At 39.9% G+C, this 25,262-nt stretch overlaps 1 protein-coding gene across 4 annotated transcripts in view; it reads left to right on the top strand.

The window, feature by feature from the left end:
- ADGRG6 (adhesion G protein-coupled receptor G6) overlaps positions 1–25,262 on the top strand; it is a 202,103-nt gene that overhangs the window by 105,100 nt on the left and 71,741 nt on the right. For 2 of the 4 annotated variants that reach the window (XM_075339574.1, XM_075339577.1), the window contains exons 3-6: positions 4,443–4,784; positions 7,005–7,625; positions 13,149–13,217; positions 21,883–21,951. In XM_075339574.1, the coding sequence (XP_075195689.1) occupies positions 4,443–4,784; positions 7,005–7,625; positions 13,149–13,217; positions 21,883–21,951 (1,101 nt within the window). The remainder of the gene's footprint in view (positions 1–4,442; positions 4,785–7,004; positions 7,626–13,148; positions 13,218–21,882; positions 21,952–25,262) is intronic. The other 2 variants (XM_075339576.1, XM_075339575.1) reach the window with 1 other exon arrangement.

Here is a 25,262-nt window from a genome sequence, read left to right as displayed (position 1 = left end):
GATACTGCTGAGAACGCGGCGGGCATAGAAGTCAGTGACAGCGCTGACGTCAGGAGAGCAGGAGATCGTCAGAGCAGGTAATGATCTCATGTAACCTTCTGAAGTCAGCGCTCGTCATGCCCTGCAGTGACCTGGGCTGACCTATTGATGTTAGCTCAGGTCACTGCACTGGTCTCCCAGCCAATGGGGAACATTCTGTTCTTCATTGACTGGGACATTGACTATGGTATGGCTGTCGTGGGACCCCCTTATTGGATTACGCCGGACCCTGATTTTATTGTTCTTTTCAATAAATTGGTGAAAGAGGGAATGTTTTGGGAGTGTTTTTTCAAATAAAACTTTTTTTGTTGTCTATTTTTTTTTTTTTTTTATTACTGACTGGGTTGGTGATGTCAGGTATCTGATAGATGCGTGACATCACCAACTACTGGGCTTGATGACAGGTGACATTACACATCTGGCATCAACCCCGTATATTACCCCATTTGCCACCACACCAGGGCAATGGGATGAGTTGGGGCGAAGCGCCAGGATTGGCGCATCTAATGGATGCACCACTTCTGGGGCAGCTGTAGCCTGCTATTTTTAGGCTGGGGAGTGTCCAATAACAGTGGACCTCCCTAGTCTGAGAATACCAGACCACAGCTGTCCGCTTTACCTTGGCTGGTGATCCAATTTGGGGGGGACCCCACGTTTTTTGTTGTAAATTATTTATATAATGTAAAATAACAGCGTGAAGTGCCCTCTGTTTTGGATTACCAGCCAAGGTGAAGCTGCCAGCTGTGGTCTGCAGGCTGCAGCCATCTGCTTTGCCCTAGCTGGCTACAAAAGTATGGGGGACCTGACATCGTTTTTTTTTAATTATTTATTTTTTGGCTAAATACAAGGCTAAGCACCCTTTAGTGCCAGATGAAAGTCACAAAAGGGTGCCAGCTTAGAATATGCAGGGAGGTGGGACATAATATAGGTCTTTCTCATCTATCTATTTATCTATCTATCCCATTCATTCATCCGTCTATCTCTCTGTCTCTATATCTATCTATCTCTTTATCTACTCATCTAGTTATCTTTCTTGCTGCTTCCGTTTTTTGCGGTCCGCAAACAAACGAAAGGCGCATGGATGACACGAATGCATCCGTTAAAAAAATGGACCTTTTTTGTGGACCGCAAAAACGGAACGGTCATGTGAATGTAGCCTACATGTGTTCCCTATGGGGGTAGGGGTCGGTACAGAATGATGGGGGCGGGTCGGCACATTGCGCCGTTTGTGTGTGTGTGTGGGGGGTTGAAGAGCATGATGTCTGTGGGGGGCGCAGAGCCAGATGTGTGTGGTGGTTGAAGAGCCAGATGTGTGTGGGGGGCGCAGAGCCAGATGTGTGTGGGGGGCGCAGAGCCCGATGTGGGGCTGTTATTTCCAATGCTAGAGTGATAACAGGTGTGTGCAGGGGGCGGGCAAGGGGCGAGGCTGGACACTGAGGGCGGGCAGGGGGCGAGCGTGGACACTGAGGGCGGGCAGGGGGCGAGCCTGGACAGTGAGGCCGAGCGGTGCCAGCTCTGACTGGGAGGTTTAGCACAGGAAGTTATCATGTTTGCTTGAGCTGAATGTGAACAAGGAGCTGCAGAGAATAAAGGGATAATTCAAGAGGAAACAAAAGTTAGAAAACAAAAAATAACAATGTAGGGGTGTTTTATATGACAATACAGCACACAAACTCAAAAATGTTTGGTAAGCTAATGACGGACAACTCCTTTAACAGGGCATTAAACAATGCAGACTCAGGTAGGAAACATTTTTGGTCATAGGACCTTCATCAGACCATGGAATATGCAGGATGACACACCATGAACTAGAGTCTCGCTGGCATTAGTTATAGTGTGCTTGTGCCTCAGTAAAAGGGTAGGGAGAAGCACTACAAATAGGACCAGTAAGAAAACAACAGTTTAAAAAATGGATGATCCAATGGAAGTCTTCTAACCGAAAATGTTTACTACCTGTTTATGTATTGTTCATACTATCCTTGACTGAAGGTAGAATAATTAATGAAACATTCTGCACTCTACGTTATTTTTATATTTTTACCATATTATTATATTTAATATTTTGTAATATTCAGAAGTAATAAATACGTTTTTGTGACTTGTATGAGTAGGGAAAATGTTGGAGGACTTCTAGGTGCCAGAATGTGCATTCTTGAGACCCTCAGGCCTCTCTTTGATGACAAATCGGGGTTAGAAGTAACATACCGTGTATCTTTAGCTAACGCAGTTTATGAACATGAATATGCCCTCTAGTGACTTCACTTAATGTCAAATTGCCTTCCTCTATTTTTGTCCTTTTTCTGAACACTACTGTCAAACGGGTTTAGCCAGTTTTCAACATGGAATACAATAAACCTAGGTATGCTGTATGTAGTCAGAAACATACTTTAGATTTTTTTTTATAGAATCAGTGATGTAAAGATACTGTTGATGTAAAAAATGTCAAAAATGGCAAATCTTCCATATACTGTACAGTACCAACTGACTATAGAAGCAGTAAAAAAAATGTCGTTGTTGCCATACTGAAAGGGTTGTGAAAGGGGCAAAACATATAAAGCATTATAAACAGGCAAGAAGTTCTAAAGTACATATATTGGAGGGAAATCTGGTATTTTCTGAGGATTAGTCGTACCGTGTTGCCTACTTGACTTTTTGTCTTGGTAGTTTATCATAAAATCATAGACAGAGCATGTTATTTATGGACACATTGTAAAATCACAATGCAACATTATGATTATATTTGATTCATGCCTACAGCCCATAAATCTGATATGAAGACTTCAGCTGAATTCACTGTAAACTGTAAAATTACTGTCAAAATAATCTGTTTAAGGTTTTTCAACATCAAACAAAAAAATCATTGACGCCTTAATTGTTCTTTTTCACGACGGTGCAAACAGTGCCCTATTTTTACTGACTGTCCTGTAATTTCTGGATGTTTGGTAGTCCATATTGTACCTTTAACATCTGGATCCTGGCGTAGGTAGTTGGGTGCTTCATTACATAAGTACCTTGTAACTGGAGACCCTTTGTTTTACTAAACTCCTGTATTTTTACATTAGGCTTTGTCCACAGGCTATATATATACTTCATGCAGCATTTGCTTGGACCTGTCCCGCCCACAGCCATGACTCAGTCATGGGTACGGGACTGCAATAGACCAGGTGAGTGCTGCTGAGAGCAGTTCTGCTATTTATATGTGAGGCCGCATGGCACATTTTATAAAAATATTTTAGTGTAGGACTGCTTCAAATGAGATTTGCCGTGACGTGGCGAAGCAGCTCAAGAAATTGCAATTTTTTGCCAAAAATCTCAAAAAAAGTTTTATAATGCAGTTTGGAATATTTGATGCCTTGGTGCACATTGGTGCTGGCTCTTTGTTGTTTCTTTGTTGAATTGGTCGGTGGTTGACCTCCACCTTGCTATGCACCCCAATTTGGGATGTATTCCATCTGTATAGATTTTGGCGTTTGGTGACTGTTCACATTGGGTCATCAGGCTTTGTCCACAGGCTATATATATACTTCATGCAGCATTTGCTTGGACCTGTCCCGCCCACAGCCATGACTCAGTCATGGGTACGGGACTGCAATAGACCAGGTGAGTGCTGCTGAGAGCAGTTCTGCTATTTATATGTGAGGCCGCATGGCACATTTTATAAAAATATTTTAGTGTAGGACTGCTTCAAATGAGATTTGCCGTGACGTGGCGAAGCAGCTCAAGAAATTGCAATTTTTTGCCAAAAATCTCAAAAAAATTTTTATAATGCAGTTTGGAATATTTGATGCCTTGGTGCACATTGGTGCTGGCTCTTTGTTGTTTCTTTGTATTTTTACATTGTATTCTCCTTCTTACATAGCAAAATTGCAGACTGAGTGCTAATGAACAGAGCATGATGGCCCCTGTATTGTGCCTCCACAGCGCATCATATCTTTCCGTAGGCATATCTTCTAGGGGAGAAAATCTAAGTGTAACAGCATGTGATGATGCGTGCCAATATTTTTTTCTGGCAGTCTCACATAGTCTCACATAATTCTTAAGAAAAAAAAGTTCTCTGTACATCTCTATAAAATGTGAGGCACACATATAGATACACCCAGAGGCATTAACTAGAATAGGTGCAGGGGTTGCAGTTCTACCTGGGCGCTAGAACCAAGGGGGCCCTAAAGTCCCTTTGGCCTATATGAAAAGGCTAATGCTATTAAAGATGTTAGATATTTTTATATTGGGGCTCATGAGCTCTTAATACAACCCAACTCTGTAATACATACATGTGCATGAAGCTTTAGTTGTATACATGTAACGCCTCCATTTTTTAGAACATTTGCTGTTTATTTTATACCTGTATTTCATACGTTGACATATCTAACTTATTTTTATATTCTTTTTTTTTTATCCAACAGTATTAGGCTGTGCCAATTGTAAGTTAGAACTTACTACCCCCTCCGGATCCTTCAACTCACCATGCTACCCCCAACCGTACCCCAGCAGTCAAGATTGCAGATGGGTAATACGTGCACCAATCGGATTTATAATACATGTCACCTTTGTGGACTTTGAAGTTGAAGAAGCTCAGAACTGCATGTACGATTCTCTCTCAATAAACAATGGTGAAACCGTTTCCAAATTTTGTGGAATTACAGCTAAAGGTCTCTCCTTTAATTCAACTGGAGATGTGATGATAATTACTTTTGTAAGTGACTTTAGCATCCAGAAGAAAGGTTTCTCAATTACGTATAATATCGGTAAGTAGGAATGTGGATTTACTTTACCTTACCTGAGATTACTGAAGAAATTATGTAGACATAAGGGAGCTTATTTTTTGTGGAACACGTTTTAATTTTGAATGACGCCAATGATGGTGCTGGTTTGTAAGTATGGGTGAGTTGGTTACGTTTTACCTATCCAACTCCATAAGCAAAGTACTCTTTTGCCTGTACAACTCCTTTTAAAAAATGTTATAATTTTCTTGTACAGAAGTGCAGTACTACCCAAACTCCTGTCTTTTTGGTTGAAGAGAGCAGTGAGTCCCTATAGAGTGACAGTTTGGACCAGAAACATGGCTGAACCACTGGTCCAAACTGAGCGATGTCTCACGGTCATTCTATCCAGCTTCAGAACAGCGCTAGTATGCATAGAACGTATAAGTGGACTGTTCTTCTTGATTAGGTAACTGGCCACTCTAAAACTGCAGGGTGGCTGGATACCAATGAGTTGCAATCTATAAAATTAAAATCCCTGCATTCTTGAGTTTAGAAAGGGTTTTTAATACGAGTTAGGGTATGTGCAGACAATCAAGACCTGCTGTGTCCTGGATGTGATGGGCCCTAACCTGTGGGGCCGCGTGTCTCCTCTGCAGGAGACCACAGCTGCTTGTGCCCACAATTCAGGCTCGGGCAGTTGCGGTCTCTCTCTTCTCTTCTCCCTGTGGAGGACACTTGTGTCTCCGCAGCAAAGAATTGACAAGCTTTCGGCTTGGAAGCCACACTGCAGGTCAGTTTTACGCTGCGGGCAGTACACGCACAGTGGGCATGGGATTTCTAGAAATCCCATCTCCTTCCTTCCGCATTGCCGGCAGGACGCAGGTAAGCTGTGTTCGTCATTCCCGGGGTGTCACACGGAGCGATTTGTGCTGCCTTGGGAATGACGAACAACTGACACGCAGAAGGAGGAACGACTTTATGAAAATGAACGACATGTCAACGAGCAACGATAAGGTGAGTATTTTTGCTCGTTCACAGTCGTTCGTAGCTATCACATGCTATGACATCTCTAACGATGCCGGATGTGCGTCACGGAATCCGTGACCCCGACAACATATCGCCTGATATATCGTAGCGTGAGACGCTGGCCTTAGATTGCAAAGTTGTTTGTTTTTGCAATTGCCATTTTTTGCCATTTTAACCATTCAGGAGCATGAGACAACCTCTTTAAGATGCGCCCAGAGCTCCAAGTAATAATCTTATCACATTGTAATATTATCCAGATTTCATTGCACTAAAATAATAAATTTTGCATTAGCTTTTTATCTACACACAATTTTATTTGTAACAGTCTGGATATAGAAGACAATTATGTGTAGTTCTTAAAAGGAATCTGTCAACAGGTTTTTTCTCCCCCATCTGAGACCAGCATGATGTAGGCAAAGAGATCCAGAATCCAATGACGTATCACTTCACTTAGATTACTGGGTTCAGCCGTTCTGACACAATCAGAATTTTTACATTTAGTCATGTTGCAGAGCTGCGAGAGCTTTCTCTGCCAACACCAGGCTCTATATAGAGATTGCGCATTGACAGTGAGTTGTCAATCAGAGAAGGGGGAGTGCCTGACTGTCATGCACGTGACAGTGTAGTACCAGCAATGATAAGTGTCCTGCTGCTTAAACAAACATAGAAAATAAACAGATTAGACTTTGACAAGATAGGCATCTGTGAATTCTCTGTGTTAACCCTTGTAGCATGCAGTCTTCTTATTACATAGCAAAAAACTGCTCACAGATTTGCTTTAAGAGTAAAATTCACTTGCACCTTAAAGATCCAGGATCTGAAATCACTTACAATCAACCTATATCTCTGGGTGATGCTGCTATCAGCAGCACATTTTTCCTACATCGTTCACTACTGGAGAAATGTTTTATTCCATAATGCTCTTTGCACCAGCTCCTCACTTTAATTTATAGATGGGGATCCTGAGCAAAGGACTATTACTATGATGTCCAAATGAACTATGGGGCATATGAACTGTGATTGGGCATCCCCATTAAAGATTTAACATTACCGTCCCCATAAATATATAAATTAAAATAATATTTTATGCGGAACATTTGTGGTCTGTTAATTAATATAAGTATTTTTTATATTGTGTCTCCACACTTATTATTATTAATACATTATTCCTAAAAATATATGACATTCACTTGCTTCTCGTTTTTGGGATTGATTCCTATTTTCTTTTTTTTATAGTTGCTGTGTCATTGCAAAACCAAAAAGTCACTATTCCACAAAACCAAAGTTCAGGTCTTGTCTCTTTGTCGTCCAAAGTATCTGTTCCTCCTTTACAACAACTAACTGTTTGCTTTGAAGCTACCAAAACCAACAACAGCAAAGAGAACTGGAAGGCTTTTTCTTATAAAACCTCGAACAAAGACCTTCTAAGCTTTGGAAAAGAAGCTTATGGACACGCGTTGACTATCTTAGACGTTCCATGCATTCTTGATCCTGCCCTGCTTTTAGATGACAGTCAAGACTTTTTTACCGAATCATTTCAACAGCTGTGTATTATCTGGAATAGCAGTTCAGATCACTTATTTGTGAGCACAAAAAATAGCTACAAAGCTGTTTCCTGTCCCGACGCGAAAGACCTTTCCATTCCAGGTAATGGGAATTTAACACTGGGCTCCTACAGTTCTGGAACGGAGCCACTTGAAGGCGATATTTACAACTTCCGTCTTTGGAACTATGCAATGGATTCACGTGTTCTCGCAAACCTCAGCTGTGAAGTAAAGGGCAATGTTATAAATTGGGAAAATGACTTATGGAACATCCCATCATGGGCAAGGAAAGCAGAAAGCAACCTTAGTTGTGGTGAGTATGGTTTCACAAATGTTCTTCTGTAATTTTTCTCCCTCTGGTATCATTTAGACTATTGTTCATCTGTAAGAACATATAACTCATGTGTTTCTTATTGACAACATATGTTGGAATGTTAAAATTGCAACGAGAGACAAGGAATCTATTAGTGTGTAAGATTATTCTTGGGTTTTTTTTATTCGACAATTTCTCTGTTCCATTAAACTGGAGTGATACCATGCAGGAATATGGGTACTTGTTAGGTTCTGTGGGTATTCTCCTTCAGATGTTTAATGAGTTTACAAAGTCATTTCCTATATTGCACAGCATATAACACTTACATTCTACAGAAACACATAGTTTAACAACTTTATTTCTTAAGTCCATTTATTAGTCCAGGCAGGGATAAAGAAATAAGGAAAACAGAAGGTATACAAAATATTGTCTAGTAGCTTGAAAGGCCCAAACTAAAATGCACTATCTCTATAACGCCTGTATGTAGTTTGTCAGACAGGAAAGAAAAAGCAGACAATGTCCCACCCCTACTTTCTGTAATCTGTTTTGGTGTCTCTGCTGCTTGACAGATTACACTTAAGAACAGGCGGTAAACACCAGCTTAGACACAAGGGAGAACCATAGTGGCTGGCACATTGAAGGCATTAGAGAACATATTTTTACAGACTCCCGATTTGGCACATTTTTTAATAAAGTCAAGTTTTTTGAGAACACTGTCTAAATTTTGACTCTTGGTCTATAGGGTATAATAGATCAATTAATTGGGCATTTGTAGTTGTATATAATCCATAGAAAACATTTCCGAACTCTACAAACTACAGAAAGTGAATTAAAAATAATGCATCTGATAGAAATAAGTCGTATATAGAGATTAAAAGGACAGACCCCTTTCCCTTCAGAGAATACTGTACAAAGTCTAAAACTGAGTTTTAAATAAATTGTCCAAAAATGAAAACCCCATATGTATTCCTATTCACTTCAATTATAGGTAAATCTAGTCCTTGTGAAACATGAAGTATACATTTACTTGAAACAAAGCTATTTCCATACATTTACATACGTAATATTTATATTGCAAAGTCTAGTGATTGTAGATTTATTACCTGTTTCTAAGTATATGACTTTTTATAAATTTTAGGAGTTATTTTCTAATTTAATACATTTTTCCTATGCATGGTTTCTGGGTTTTAAAAGTATGTACCAATAGAATAGCATCTGTCCACATGCCCCATTACGGCTCATAAACATCCACCTCAGGACTCTGTTCTTAGAGCCAGAATGACCATAATTTAATGCTACATTTACCTTTAAGCTTCCTCTACAAAAAAAGGAAAGCTAGACCTCCAAGACTGCGTTCAGAAAAAAGAGATTGTGTGTAAAGAGATAATTCCTTTAAATACATTTTTTATCGACTTTGAATTCAGCATGCTGATACCTACCTATATTAATGGCTACTAATACATGACTTTGATTTGACATTGATGAACATAGAGTTATGGAATTCCTAATTGTGCCATGCTCTAATGCATGTTATATCACAAAGCTTTTAGTAGAAATATAGTGCCTCATGGTGGTACCACTACCCAATGGCACATGGAGTACCAATTGACTGAGCTGCATTTGCTACTAAACATCGGAGGTCAAGTGCCTAGGGTGCTTGGTGGTAATAAATCATCTGTGCCTTCTATATGAGGACTCTGGCTATTTATGACTGCATAATGCTTGCTCCAAAAGCTACACAATCACATGTAACTGCACTGCTACATTACTGCAGAGTAGGAGCCGGACCACCTGGACAGTTAAAGTCTATGGGCAGCCCGGAAATGTTTAAACCAATAATTTTTAATGTACCCTTTGAATTATGACAGCATTCAGTTTTTTGTGTAGAAGTCTATCAGCATAGCACCAATAGAATTGCCAATCCTTACCTACTCTTGCTTGCGTTAGCGCTCCAAATTTATCAGATTGTAAGGGTATTTTTTGTGTACAGTCCTCTTTAGGTCAACCCATAGTTTTTCAATTAGATTTGGGCCTCGGATTTGTCTGGGCAATTCCAAAACTTTGAACTTCTTCTAGGGAAGCTATTCTTTTGTTTATTTGGAGGTATGCTTAGGATCAATTTCATGCTGAAGAGGTGAAATTCCTCTTCATCTTTAGCTTTTCAACATGAAGGTTTTGTTGCAAAATTGACTAAGATTTGGGACTGCTGAAAAACAACCCCAAAGCATAATGATGCTTCCACCATGCATGGTGTTATTTTGGTAAAGCACAGGCTTGACTTTACGCCAAACATACCTTTTTGGAATTATGGCTAAAAAGTTGAACCATAATAGATTTTCCCACATGTTTTTTGGCAAATTTATTGTAGGTTTTGAAACAATATTCCAAAATGAGAATACATTTTCTCAACTGCCTATGGGAGTATGGTTGCTCAAAAAATAATTGTAGACCAGTGTTTAGGCATCTCTGGTCCAGCATGGCCATATCAGCATGCACCTGCAATAACATCAAAATCAAGTATTATACAGTCCTTATTCAACTGAGTTATAATCACTCCATATGGAATTCCTTAATTTGATTGCATGACCTTATGACCTTTGTCTTTAGAGATACCTTGATATAGGCTAACTATAGCCGAAACGCTGGTGTTGAATTCTCTAAATATACATGGGTCGCAAAATAAAGGCATAACTAAGCAAGAATACAGGAACTCTTTTTATTTTTATTCTATGGTGTGCCAGAGATACCTAAACATTGGCAAAATATTGCCAGACTTGGATACTTTTATTTTCTAATGTTTCTGACTTGCCACCTTATCCAGTAGGCCAAACATGAAAAATACAGGAGGATGTTGTTACATAAAGTACACGATAAGTACTTGCCAGAAATTCCAGCAGCTCCTTTAATGTTGTTGTAGGCTGTAGGAAGCGACCACTGTACCAATATTAAGCAAGTGGGGCCTAAGAGGGAGAGTATAAAGTGGTCTGCCAGCCAAATATATGTCTCAATATTTTAACAAAATTAGTAGTTTAATAAGTAAATAATGAAATGCTCGACACTACCACTGTATGTATTACCGTATATTTCGGACTATAAGACGCACCGGACCATAAGATGCACCCTGGTTTTAGAGGAGGAAAATAGGAAAATAAAATTTTAAGCAATAAATGTGGTCATGACACACTGTTATGGGGCGAGGATCTGCTGCTGATACTGTTATGGGGGTAATGTCCCCAAATTCTATGCTAAGGTACCCCATCCTGGAATATGCCCTTATCCTGCTATATACCCCCATGCTGCTATATACTGCCATCCTGGAATATGCCCTTATCCTGCTATATACCCCCATCCTGCTATATACTACCATCCTAGAATATGCCCTCATCCTGCTATATACCCCCATCCTGCTATATACCCTCATCCTGCTATATGGCCCCATCTTGCTATATACCCCCATTCTGCTATATACCCTCATCCTGCTATATGGCCCCATCCTGCTATATGGCCCCATGCTGCTATATACCCTCAACCTGCTATATGGCGTGTATCACACAATAAACAATAAATGTTTATACTCACCTTTTCTCACTCCCTGCAGCATCGCTCCTCCCCCTGTCTGTGGCAGCAGCAGCGCCGCTGACCTGTCTGGAGCCATCACCGGTCACTTCCCTGCAGCATCGCGATGTCCTCCTGTCTGCCGGTCAGCTGACTTGCGTGGAGACTAGCGGCGGAAACAGCGATGACGTCATTGCTGTGCTCACCGCTCTCTACACAGATCAGCTGACCGGCAGACTGGAGGAGATAGCAGTGCTGCACGGAAGTGGCCGGTGAGTGTACCGCACTTATTCACTGCCCCCTGCGCTGATAATGATGCGCGGGGGGCAGTGAATACAACCGCACATGATCACTTCAGGCTGTAGTTGCCAGGGGTGATCACGGCCGGCTGTTAATTATGTGCGCACCCACCGCCCATCATCCAGCCCACCTGTCAGCACCCCACTTCAGTGCTGAGGGATGATGGGTGGGAGGACGGGCGAGCATATGTAATGAGCGGGCCCACGTGTTCACGGCAGGCGCGGCTACAGCCTGCTCGTGCCCCCGATGGCCCGCTCCACCGCAGCACCCTCATTCCCAGCCGGAGCCCTATATTCAGACCATAAGACGCACCCCCAACTTTCCCCCAACATTTGGGGGAAAAAAAGTGTGTCTTATAGTTCGAAAAATACGGTATATCAAAAGTATTTGGCACTGCTCATGAAGAGATTAAAAGGACTGAGAGCCCATTCCTGTGCAGAGGATCACTAAGGCATTTATCCACTCCCTGTAGGCCAATCTGAGCCTGGCTCTGTGTGTGATTGATGGAGCGGTTTGGGCATATCACTTAAAAGTTTTACACAATCTCCGATACCATGCTGCAGGTACGCCAAAAGATATATGTTCCTAACAAAGGTAGATTAAAAGATTTACAATAACATAAATGTAGCAATAAATCTAATTGTAGCCAATTGGGTTGTCTCATACCGGAGTATGATAAATTTTTACTCGAGCTTTTTAAGTATTGCCCGCTTGCCGACAGCTTAAATTGTTTTTTTTCTGGGTGCAATGAGTGCATTGTGCTATTAAATACTGTAGGATAAAGGTATTTTCTATGATATTTTTTATTTTGTGTGAGTCATATGACTGAACTTCTGGGTATACCATTTTTATCTTTGCTCATGGCAACCTTTCATCACTTTTCATGACCCTATACAGTATAACAGTGTTATAGGTGCTAAGAAGATATATCACAGCATATATCATATCACAACATATACCATAACATATACAATGTATAATAACAGTAATAAAAACACAATAAAAAAACAAGTTTACTAATTGGATGGCTTTTGGGGGCAATTGGACACTCAGCGTTTCATCTAGGCATATCAAACTACAGAGGGCTGAATAGAAATGCATGTCACAATTTTCAGATTTATATTTTTAAAATATTTAGAAAACCATGTACCATGTCCTTTACACTTCACAAATACTTGCTACTTGGTGTTGGTAAATCACATAAAATACCAACAAAATCCAATTAGGCCTTGGGTGTAATATGAAATAACCTTGAGAAATCGTGATATGAATGTTTTTTTCAAGGCACTGTATATGTAAAGGGTAATGATATATAAACTGAAAGATGAAAAATCTGTCATGACGTACTGAGGCAAAAGCTGGAAAAATGTTGCTTTTATCATTTCAAAACGTAGTGGGTGTTGGTTATAAATCAGATCAAACCTGTCACTAAAAGGGGAACAGAGAAAGGGCTGCATATCTATCTATCCCTCTATCCATTATCTATCTATCTGTCCATTATCCCTCCATCTATCCATCCATTTATCTATCTATCTATCTTTATTTAGATACGCAATACATATACAGCTGGTGTAGATATATATAAAGTGTACACTGCTGATAACATTATTACATTATTTTACTACAGAATCAATTCTAATAATTAATATTTTATTTTTGGATCTTTAGGTACATCTTTACCAACAACTGCTTCAACAGAACCAACTACGTGTGAAAAGCTGGCAGGTGTCTGTCAAGGTACAAATATACTATGATAGTCAAGTATGAAAGTATCCGTTTTTATGTTATTTTCTAAGACTTTCATATAGATATGGAAATTGACCTATGATATCTATTATACTTTGTAATTTACAGATTATGGGCCCAGTTCATTATGACATTTTTACCTGTTTTTTTGTTGTTGAGTTTTTGGTGTTTTTCCACTTTTTTCTTTGCACTAAATTCATCTTTCCATTTGCTCCATTTCTGAAGACCATTGTATGTTCTTGTCTGTTTTGCTTTTTGTTTATTTAGTTCACCATTGTGCTCATGGTTTAGGGTCTCCATATGCTTTTGCCTGGTTCATCATTTGCAACTTTAAAAAAGTCATTACATTTGTTTCATATACAGCTCTGGCAAAAATTAAGCGACCACTGCAAAATTGTCAGTTTTTCTGATTTTTTCTGAATAGAATAAAAGAACAATGTAAATTGTTCTTTTATTCTATAAACTGCTGACATGTCTCCGGATTTCCAAGCAGTAAATTTTGTATTTATTTTCTGAAAATGAGAAATGGTCAAAATAACAAAACAATGCATTACTTTCAGATCTCAAATAATGCAAAGAAAACAAGTTCATAATCATTTAGAAACAACAATACTAATGGTTTAACTCAGGAAGAGTTCAGAAATCAATATTTTGTGGAATAACCATGATTTTTAATCACAGCTTTTATGTGTCTTGGCATTCTTTCCACCAGTTTTTCTCTTTCACACTGCTTTTGGGTGACCTTATGCCACTCCTGGTGCAAACATTTAAGCAGTTCTTCATTGTTTGATTGCTTATGACATTGCTTATCCATCTTCCTCTTGATTACATTCCAGAGTTTTTCAATGCGCTTCAGGTTCAATGCGTCTGGAGATAGGGCTGGCCATGACAGGATTTTGATGTGGTGGTCCTTCATCCACACATTGATTGACCTAGCTGTGTGGCATGGCACATTGTTCTGCTGGAAAAACCAGTCCTCAGAGTTGGGGAACATTGCCTGAGCAGAAGAAAGCAGCTATTTTTCCTGGAAAACATTGTATGCGGCTTGATTCATATGTCCTTCTCAAAGTTTACTCTGCACAATTCCAGCCTTGCTGAAGCATCCCCAGATCATCACCTATCCTCCGCCAAATTTCAAATTGGGTGCAAGACACTGTGGCTTGTACGCCTTTCTAGGTCTCGATCTAACCATTAGATGACCAGGTGTTGGGCAAAGCTGAATATTAAACTCATCAGAAAAGATTACCTTACTCCAGTCCTCTACAGTCCAATCCTTATGATCTTTGGCAAAGTTCAGCCTGGCTCTCCTTTTGGTTCTCATAAATGAAAGGCTTTATTCTAGCTTTACATGACTTGAGCCCTGCCTCTAGAAGCCGGTTACGAACTGTTCTTGCCGTGCACTTCACCCCAGCTGCCATTTGACATTCCTTTTGTAGGTCACTGTCATGGGCAGCCCAATCTCCAGACCTGAACCCCATTGAAAACCTCTGGAATGTAATCAAGAGGAAGATGGAAAGTCACAAGCCATCACACAAAGAAGAACTGCTTAAATCTTTGCATCAGGAGTGGCATAAGATCACCCAAAAGCAGTGTGAAAGACTAGTGATAAGCATGCCAAAACGCATGAAAGCTGTAATTAAAAATCATGGTTATTCCACAAACTATTGATTTCTGAACTCTTCTTGAGTTAAAACATTCGTATTGTTCTTTCTAAATAATTATGAACTTGTTTTCTTTGCAAAATTTGTGGTCTGAAAGTAATGCATTTTTTTGTTATTTTGACTATTTCTCATTTTCAGAAAATAAATACAAAATGTATTGCTTGGAAATTTGGAGACATATTGTCAGTAGTTTATAGAATAAAAGAACAATTTACATTTTACTCAAAAAATATACCTATAAAGAGAAAAATCTGAAAAACTGAAAATTTTACAGTGGTCTCTTAATTTTTGACAGAGCTGTGTACTCCAATTCCTCATGGAGTGACTTTAGGCATGGCAAAAATATTTAAGCAAGGTGTTTGACATTTTGAAAAATATTCAAATATTTGCTCCAAAAGTGGTAAAAATGGTTAAAGACATAAAAAGACTATTTTTGACTTGATGAAACGGTATGCACCATTTTGATGAATGTTGCACAATAATTGTCACTGTAACCCACTGGATACAGAAAGGAAAAGTCACAAAACAATGCAAATGATGAATTGGGACAATTGTTCCTAAAACATTAATTCCCTATCCCTTCTGAGAGGAAACCTGCATAGCAGGAAGAATATACAGTCCCCATGCAAATGTTGTTCTTGATAGGATTTGAACCCCGGGCCACTAACTACTAAGCCACCACAATATCTCTCTGTCTGGCTATATAAAACATTCTTAAGATTTGCTATAGATTTTTACTGTTAAATTGATTGTTATACCATAATTTGAATATTAGATATTGTGAGACAATGGTTGTACATTTACAAACACCGGCATTAAAAAGAACTCGTCATGTGAAAAAATGCTATTTCAACCTGCAGATATGGGGTTAGCCTGTAGGTTATTAGCGTTCTGAACCTGCCTGGCGCCTTCACTTTAAGAGCTTCATTGCCGGCAGGAAACTAACTTTATTCCTCCTGGCAGTGTTCAGTTTTCAGTCATCGGGGTGGGGCTCAGTGTAATGTGAGCAGCGGCTGTAACCACCCCCCGCCTCCCCCGGCACTGACTGACAGCCAGTTCTAATGGAAGCTAAACGCTGCTGGGCGGTAAAGTTAATTTTCTCCCATCAGCGGGGCTCTAAGGGGCACTTTGCACACTACGACATCGCAGGTGCGATGTCGGTGGGGTCAGATTGAAAGTAGCGCACATCCGGTGTCACAGGCGATATCGTAGTGTGTAAAGCCTTTTTGAAACGATTAACGAGCGCAAAATCTTCTTAATCGTATCATCGGTGTAGCGTCGATCATTTCCATAATTAGGAAAGGACTGATGTTACGATGTTGTTCCTCGTTCCAGCGACATCACACATCACTCTGTGTGAAGCCGCAGGAGCGAGGAACATCTCCTACCTGCGTCCTGTGGCTCACGCCAGCTATGCGGAAGGAAGGAGGTGGGCGGGATGTTTACGTCCCGCTCATCTCCGCCCCTCTGCTTCTATTGGCCGCCTGCCATGTGACATCGCTATGACGCCGCACGACCCGCCCCCTTAATAAGGAGGCGGGTCGGCGGCCAGAGTGACGTCGCAGGGCAAGTAAGTGCATGTGAAGCTGGCGTAGCGATAATGTTCGCTACGCCAGCTATCACCATGATATCGCAGCTGTGACGGGGGCGGGGACTATTGCGCTCGGCATCGCAAGCATCGGCTTGCGATGTCGAAGTGTGCAAAGTGCCCCTTAGTGTGGGCAGGTTCAGAATGCTATTAACCAGCAGATTAACCCCATATGTGCAGGTTATTAGCATTCTGAACCTGCTTGACGCTTGCACTTAAGAGCTCCATTGCTGGTAGAAAACTAACTTTATTCCCCTTAATAGTGTTTAGCTTTCAATCATCGGGGTGGAGTTGAGTATACAGAGAGTGGCGGCTGTAACCACTTCCCGCCTCCCCTGCCACTGACTGACAGCCAGCTCTAATGGAAGCTGAACACTGCCGAAAGTTAATTTCCTCCTAAGTGTGGGCAGGTTCAGAATGCTATTAACCAGCAGATTAACCCCATATCTGCAGGTTAATAGCATTTTTTTTTTTCACGTGACAGGTTCCCTTTAACTGTGAAAAGTGACTTGTGTTTCACAAAGTAAAAGTACAGGAACATTTAGAAAACTGTTGCATTGTTTATGTTCACAATCATTTTTGTAAGTAAGCTCTTGAGATCAGCCTCAGTTTTTACACTTTCAGTCAGGGCTTTAAAATAGTTAAGCAAAAATGTTTGGTTTTCCAGATTGCAAAACTGCGAAGTACAAGCAAAGTAGAAGTTAAAAAATGCTTTGATCGGTACAAGAAATACACTAGACTATTGCAGCAGCGATGTAGGACAATGGGTTTTTGACCTTTCATGCAGCTTTGCTTTAAGACCTTTTCCATCCTCGCCCATTATTTAGTGTCACTGGGGTTATACTTTATTATTACAGCTGCCGTAGCGCACATACACTGCTGCTGCCTGCTAATGTTTGCTGGAGTGGAATGTTTCCTTTTTCAGGGAATTGTAATTGTTGTGAACGAGGTACAGAGAGACCTGTATTTTGACAGTAAGACAACATTTTTTTGCTTACTCTGTGGAACAGGGAAGACAACCTTAGATGCCTAGACTATTACAGAACCACATTACTCGTGAGACCTTTGTGTCATGACAATTTTATGTAACAGTTTGGATATTGTTTTTTTCATATTTGTATCCTAATAATGTAATATGGTTTCCTATGAACTGATGTAGGTAAGTAATTATTAGTTTTATTATTTGAAAATCAGCTATTACAAAATAGTCAAGAAAGTCACTATTTTTGACTAAATGTACAAAGCCTCAGAATCGAAGACATGTTTTTTTAGAATTTACAGTAACATTTTAATTTAAGGTACCACAATATTAATTTTGCTATGAAAAAATTATTCATGTCTTCCATAGTATTTCAGATAATTTTGGAGTTGTGTCTTAGTTAACCTTAAAGAGGTTGTCCTCTACTTTTACATTGATGGCCTATTTTTATTATAGGTCATCAATGTCAGATCAGCTTGGTGCTGACACCCCGCACCCCCACGGCAGCAGGCAGGAAAAGTTCCAGAGCTGCACCATCAGCTGATAGCGGCTGGGTACTGCATATCCGCCTCCCATTCAAATTAATAGGATGCCGATGCGCAGTACCTGACTGTGGCCACTATCAATTGATGGAGCAGCTCTGGAATTGAGTATTTCCGTCTGCCTGCTGGCTCCTCCGCCACTGACAACAGCTAATCGGCAGCAGGGGGGCTGGGTGTCGATCCCAGGCCAATCAGACATTGATGACCTATCCTAAGGATAAGCAATCAGTGTAAAAGTAGTGGATAACCTCTTTAATGTTTCCAGAGATTTAGTGCACAGATATGTTTCTTATCTTGGTAAGAATGCTTCCATTGCTTTCATCCTAGTTTACTTCTTTCTTGTGTTAATTAGCATCTACAGTAGCATCCATTATAATGACATCTGCTATAATGACATCATCAGCTGTAGTAACTTCATCTCCATCACCCGCTGTAACCTCACCATCTGCTGTAGCTTCTTCACCTGATACAACTACCACCCCACCAGCCACTGTCACCACTAATACTCCTGGTTTTAATGCTTCCAGTACCATATATGGTAAGACTTCACATCTTCCATATCATGTGAGTTTTTTCACTGCTAAAGTGATAAAAACATTAGATGCATTCTATATCTATACTCCAAAATATAAAGATGGTTAAAGGAAAAAATAGATGGTTTGCTTGTTGTGTCATTTAATAGTTAGTCGGAAAATAGTGAGTAAACATGATGTAGACACTCAAAATTACCAACTTTCTAATAGGCAATAGCAGAGAACTTATTCCTGTACTTCATGGCAGAAAAAAAATAACCTGATAGACTTCTGCAGTTGGTCAATATTATGGGTCTTAGATATTCAATGAATGATGTAGGGGTTATATTAGGAATAAAAAACAGTTCCACATGAGGGTCTAAACTATATTTTTGTTCTGTAGTTGTTATAAAGACACAGGACCAAGCAGTTCAAACTTTGATTCATCTTTCATTGCTAGGTCAATTATAATCCTTAGTACCATTTATCAGATAAATGTCAAGACCTTTCTTATACGCAATAGAGTTAAATTGGCTGAACCCACCGATACCAGCAGGATCAGCCATCAATTTACTATGTATGGGGGCTCCCTGATTTCCTCCTCCATTTAGATGATGACAGGATCAAAGCAAAGCAGGATCAGGAGCAAAGGATCTAGGATGTTAGATTTCTAACAGTTCATTCTTATATACCCTGTGAGAAAAGCCACTGCCAGAGGGAGAGAACACAGGAGCACTTAGCCAAACTGAACTTTCGTCTATATGAGGAAGTCGGGAGGAATTGCACCCCATGAAACTGTCATTCGGTCAACAGTTCTCTAATGTTATGCCTTTCATCAACAACCATCAGTTGTATAGGTAGCACTTAGAAATAACCATCTGAATATTTTGTATATCCATCATCATTTGCTTATTATGCATTACAAATGCATATATTACTTACAGCTTAATTTGCATGTAAAATTGTAAGCATGTTGTTTTTTCGATAATACATTTCTGTTTTAAGGGATTTTTCAGGGACTATATTATTAAAGGGTTATTCCCACAATCACAGATTATCCCCAAAAACACAAGTTATCCCCTAACATTCATACGATAGGGGAAAACTTGCTTCCTACTGTGGGTCTGACCACTAGGATTCTCACTGATTCTGAGATCTTGGCTGTAAAATCTTAAGAACTGGGCTTTGCAGCTCTTTTTTGGATGGGGCAGAGGTGTGTATGCTCAATCTGTTCTCCATTCATTGTACCATGCTCTACTTCATCCAACAATCTCATGGAAAATAAATGGAGTGGAGTTCAAGCGTGTGGACTTTCTCCCCTTTCAGGAAGGAGCTATAGATCCCCAATATCAGGTTTATAACATGCATCAAAGGAAATGTTTGAAGAACCCAAGTCCATGGGGAAAGTATATCAATACTGATCCGAAAGAAAAGTTGATTAGTTGTTCCTGGTAGTGATCAAATTACTGGTTCCATTTTATAATTACATAAAGTGCCATAGACATACAGTATGACTACTTCCGTTTTCATTGGCACCTGTTTTGATATTTCCCCCAAATGGATAGACATGATCAGGAAAAGTCAGTATGTTGCAATAGATTACTGGCAGATTATTATATTTATGTGTGTATTTCAGCTCTTCTCAATGTTTGCCTGGTTACTGCTAGTTTAGGACCAACAAATTAATTGTTACGGGGGGCTGTCTGATAATAACTGAAAGGAGTATCAGACAGTCAGGGTCCACCGTGCAAAGACTTTGCTGCAGACTATGGCAGAGTGCAATACCTCTGTTAACTCACAGAAGGATATAATAAGTAAGTAAAGCAATTCCTCCCTTACTTGGAGGGTGTGTGGAATGATCTCTGTTAATAATCACAGAGACAAAAGCAATGTGTGCGAAATGGCACCTACCTAGGTCCGCTCTTCTAGTGGTGCAAAAGAGACAAACAGCAGCGTAAGCCGCACAAAGCTCCTACCTGCGTTCGCTCCACTAGTGTGCGAGGACACAAACCACTAGATATGGCACCTGTCTAGGTCCGCTCTTCTAGTGGTGCAAAAGAGATGAACAGCAGCGTAAGCCGCACAAAGCTCCTACCTCTGTTCGCTCCCCTAGTGTGCGAGGATACGAACAACTGCCAGACGCAGTATAAGGAACGTTACCCTAGCGGCAACGTCCACCTACGAGTAGAATCACAAGGCCCAGCCAGACCATGTGCCTCAGGCACCTGCCTATGTCCGCTCCCCTAAGAGGTAAGGATACGGACAGCAGTCGAAGCTGTAAGGTATAAGAACGCTACCCTGCCGGTAGCGCTCACCTAGCATAGACAGAGGAATGCCTAGAGGAACGCGCACAGAGCGTCTACTCATATGCATGAACCAAGAGGACTGAGCACCATGCGGCGTGTGTCAGGGTCTTATATAGACTCTGTGCCTCATCCAAGATGGAGGACACCAGAGCCAATCCGCTGCCAGAACGACAGGAATGACGTCATGCTGGCCTATCACCGAGCAAGACGTCACAAGCACATGACCAGCGACCAATCGGCATAGAAGGTGTCAGAGACATGTGACCTCGTGTCAGCGATGATGTCACCCGCACATGTGCAATGGCTCCAAGATTGGACTTAGTCTCCGGCGCTCGCACATGTGCAGTAGCAAGAAATCTGGACTTAGTCTCCAGCGCTCGCACATGTGCAGTAGCAAGAAATCTGGACTTAGTCTCCAGCGCTCGCACATGTGCAGTAGCAAGAAATCTGGACTTAGTCTCCAGCGCTCGCACATGTGCAGTAGCAAGAAATCTGGACATAGTCTCCAGTGCTCGCAGCAACCGTAACATTAATACTATATATCTGTATATGAAATAATACAGATAATAATATATATATACATATACGTATATATAATATATATATACAGTACATAGTTGGTCTCTGCCTTACCAAAGTTGAGATCCTCTGCCGGAGAATGTAACGAGTAAATCAATTTTGTAGGTGTTGTACAGGTTTTATTTCAAATAATCAAATAAACGGGAGGGTAAAATTTAACCCTTCTCCGCCAAGGTCCACTCAAGCTCACTAAATCAATCAGAGACCAGGAAAAATGTGAGATCAGGTTTAACTTAACTTTTACTAGGTATATAAATAAAATAAAGTTGGGATCCTCTTCCGGAGATTGTTACGAGGAAATCAGTTTTGTAGGTGTTGTACAGGTTCTATAACACTAGAAATAATATGTAATTATTTTAACTATTGTCAACACACTACTTACTATTCTCTAGTATGATAAATGTTCATATTTACATCATGCATTATTACATTATATTACTTTTTTATCCATCTTTTCATTCATGCCTTCATGTTTATATTTTTTGCCAGCCACTGTAACTCCCACTTTGTCATCTGCTTTGATCACTACTAACATAACCACGTATAGCCCAGTATCTGGTAAGAATTTATATAATGAATTATTTAATTGTATAGAAATTGAAGAGGATTAATCTGCAAATTAGTCATTTCTTTTAAGGCAAGTAGGATTACTTGGTATTTTTTTTCTTTTCAAAATGAACCAAAAATATTACTTTATGCACAATTTATGCTGACAGCTAGATGTCAACAGATAACTTATAAAGCATTGAATGAGGAGGGCTGACCACTTACGGTATAAATACGTCGCTATTTCCATTGGCAATAAATGGGAGATATAAATACTACATGAGATTAATGATGGCTCCAGCAATCAATTCCTTAATTTGTGTTTTATAACCTATTATATCAGGCAATCATAAACATTATGGCTATAGACTTTTTAAAATGACCCATAAGGTTATAATAACATCTAGTTAAACATGTTATTTCAAATTAAGTTCCGTATTTGATTAATCTTTGCTGCATACCAAAAGTATTTTCCAACTATTTAGATTTTTGTATTGAAGATTATTTTCCAGTTTCATCTTAATTATTTGGTTTTCTTTAGACTTAATACTTTGAGTACTTTTGATCCTTAATGATAATGATTCAATAGACTGATCTGTCCTGCAATTTATTCAGATGTTTTTACAGACCAATCAGAACAATACGTCAATATGTACTTGAAATAAAAAACACGCCAATCAATAAATGGCCAAAATAAGTTTGTCCCCAAATAGCACTAGCAATCATCACCACGTGATTAAAATAGCTAAATCTTTATTAATATTTTCAATAAAATACACAAATGCATTAAAAAGGTGTTTCCACATTCAAAAAAGTGGTCCCCAAAGGATTGGATACTTATTAAACAAACAGATTCTTGCCACCTTTCCCAGGTCCAGTACCAGTTCCCAACCATTTCTGCTTTTTGACTGCAGTGGTCATGTGTGCTGTAGAGGTGGGGTCCGGCGTAGGTCTGGGGTACAGTGAGTACTGTCAGTAATTGTTCTCATACAAGTATCCAATCATTTGGGGACCAATCTTTTTAAAAATGTACAACCCCTTTAAGAACATAAATGAAGACCACATATGTATAGTATGATATAATTATCCAGTAGTAGGCTACTCCTGATGTTAAATAATGGTTTGGCCAGTAATGGATATCCCCATTATGGTGTTTGGTCCAAAAAAAAGTCAAAGTAGAAGAATTATTTTGAATCTTTACTAATCCTCAAGATGCACGAGTAGGATCAATCTTTATAGAAATTACATCAATGTAAATGTAACCTGCACATACAAGGTATTTTGGAGGAGAAAGTATTACACTATTATCCATATTTAAGAAAGCCAGTATCAAGCAATTTGCTGAGTATGCTTAATTCCTATATGCCTTCCTCCCTTTCTTCCAAATGTTTGATACAAGTAAAATATATCTTTGTACTGTGTTAGCCAGTAGAGATAAAAAGAAAATTCCAAATTCCAAATGTTTGTAATTTTTCAATGTGGTTTATTTATATAACCCTGGTTTGTGAAGTACAGTATATCTCAAAAGTAAGTACACCCTTCACATTTTTGTAAATATTTTATTATATATTTTCATGGGATAACACTGAAGATATGACACTTTAATACAATGAAAAGTAGTCAGTGTGCAGTTTGAATAACAATGTAAAATTAGGTCAACACACAGCCATTAATTTCAACACCGCTGGCATCAGAAGTGAGTACACCCCTAAGTGAACATGGCCAAATTGTACTCAAAGTGTCAATATTTTGTATGGCCAACATTATTTTCAACCACTGCCTTAACTCTCTTGGGTGTGGAGGTCACTCAGGCATCACACTGAAATCCTCTTCCATTCATCCATGACAACATCACGGAGCTGATAAATGTTAGAGACCTTGAGCTCCTCCACCTTCCATTTGAGGATGCTCCACAGATATTCAATAGAGTTTATGTCTGAAGACATGCTTGGACAGTCCAGCACGTTTATCCTCAGTTTCTTTAGCAAGGCACTGGTCATCTAGAAGGCGTGTTTGGAATTATTATCATGTTTGAATTTCCCTGCTGCCCATTTTCTCAAGGGAGGGGACCATGCTTTGCTTCAGTATGTCATAGTACATGATGGCATTCATGATTCCCTCAATGAACTGTAGCTCCCCACAGCCGGCGGGAACTCATGCAGCCCAGAAACCATGACACTCCCACGATGCTTGACTATAAGTGAATCACTCCTATTTTTGTACTCCTCACCTGGTTGCCACCACACACGCTTGACACCATCTGAACTAAATAAGTTTGTCTTGGTCTCATCAGATCACAGGACATGGTTCCAGTAATCCATACCCTTTAGTCTCATTGTCTTGAGCAAACTGTTGGCTTTCTTGTGCATCATCTTTGATGCTGAGCACATGCACTCAACTTCTTTGGACGACCATGGCGAGGACTATATTGTGTGGAACCTGTCTTGTTAAACCGCTGTTTAATATTGACCACTGTGCTGCAGCTCAGTTTTAGTGTGTTGGCAATCTTCCTATAGCCTAGGCCATCTTTATGTAGAGCAACAATTCTTTTTTCAGATCCTCAGATACAGTCATATGAAAAAGTTTGGGCACCCCTATTAATGTTAACATTTTTCTTTATAATAATTTGGGTTTTTGCAACAGCTATTTCAGTTTCATTTATCTAATAACTGATGGACTGAGTAATATTTCTGGATTGAAATGAGGTTTATTGTACTAACAGAAAATGTGCAATCCGCATATAACCAACATTTGACGGGTGCAAAAGTGTGGGCACCTCAACATAAAAGTGACATTAATATTTTGTAGATCCTCCTTTTGCAAAAATAACAGCCTCTAGTCGCTTCCTGTAGCTTTTAATGAGTTCCTGGATCCTGGATGAAGGTATATTTGACCATTCCTGTTTACAAAACAATTCCAGTTCAGTTAAGTTTGATGGTCGCCGAGCATGGACAGCACGCTTCAAATCATCCCACAGACTTTCAATGATATTCAGGTCTGGGAACTGGGATGGCCATTCCAGAACATTGTAATTGTTCCTCTGCATGAATGCCTGAGTAGATTTTGAGCGGTGCTTTGGATCATTGTCTTGCTGAAATATCCATCCCCTGCGTAACTTCAACTTTGTCACTGATTCTTGCACATTATTGGCAAGAATCTGCTGATACTGAGTTGAATCCATGCGACCCTCAACTTTAACAAGATTCCTGGTGCCGGCATTGGCCACACAGCCCCAAAGCATGATGGATCCTCCACCAAATTTTACTGTGGGTAGCAAGTGCTTTTCTTGGAATGCCGTGTTTTTTTGCCTCCATGCATAACGC

Source organism: Anomaloglossus baeobatrachus, chromosome 3 (assembly GCF_048569485.1).
Source record: "Anomaloglossus baeobatrachus isolate aAnoBae1 chromosome 3, aAnoBae1.hap1, whole genome shotgun sequence".
In the NCBI taxonomy this organism is placed as follows: domain Eukaryota; kingdom Metazoa; phylum Chordata; class Amphibia; order Anura; family Aromobatidae; genus Anomaloglossus; species Anomaloglossus baeobatrachus.
The sequence above is the reverse complement of the archived record's forward strand: the minus strand, read 5'-3'. Positions and strand labels throughout refer to the sequence as shown.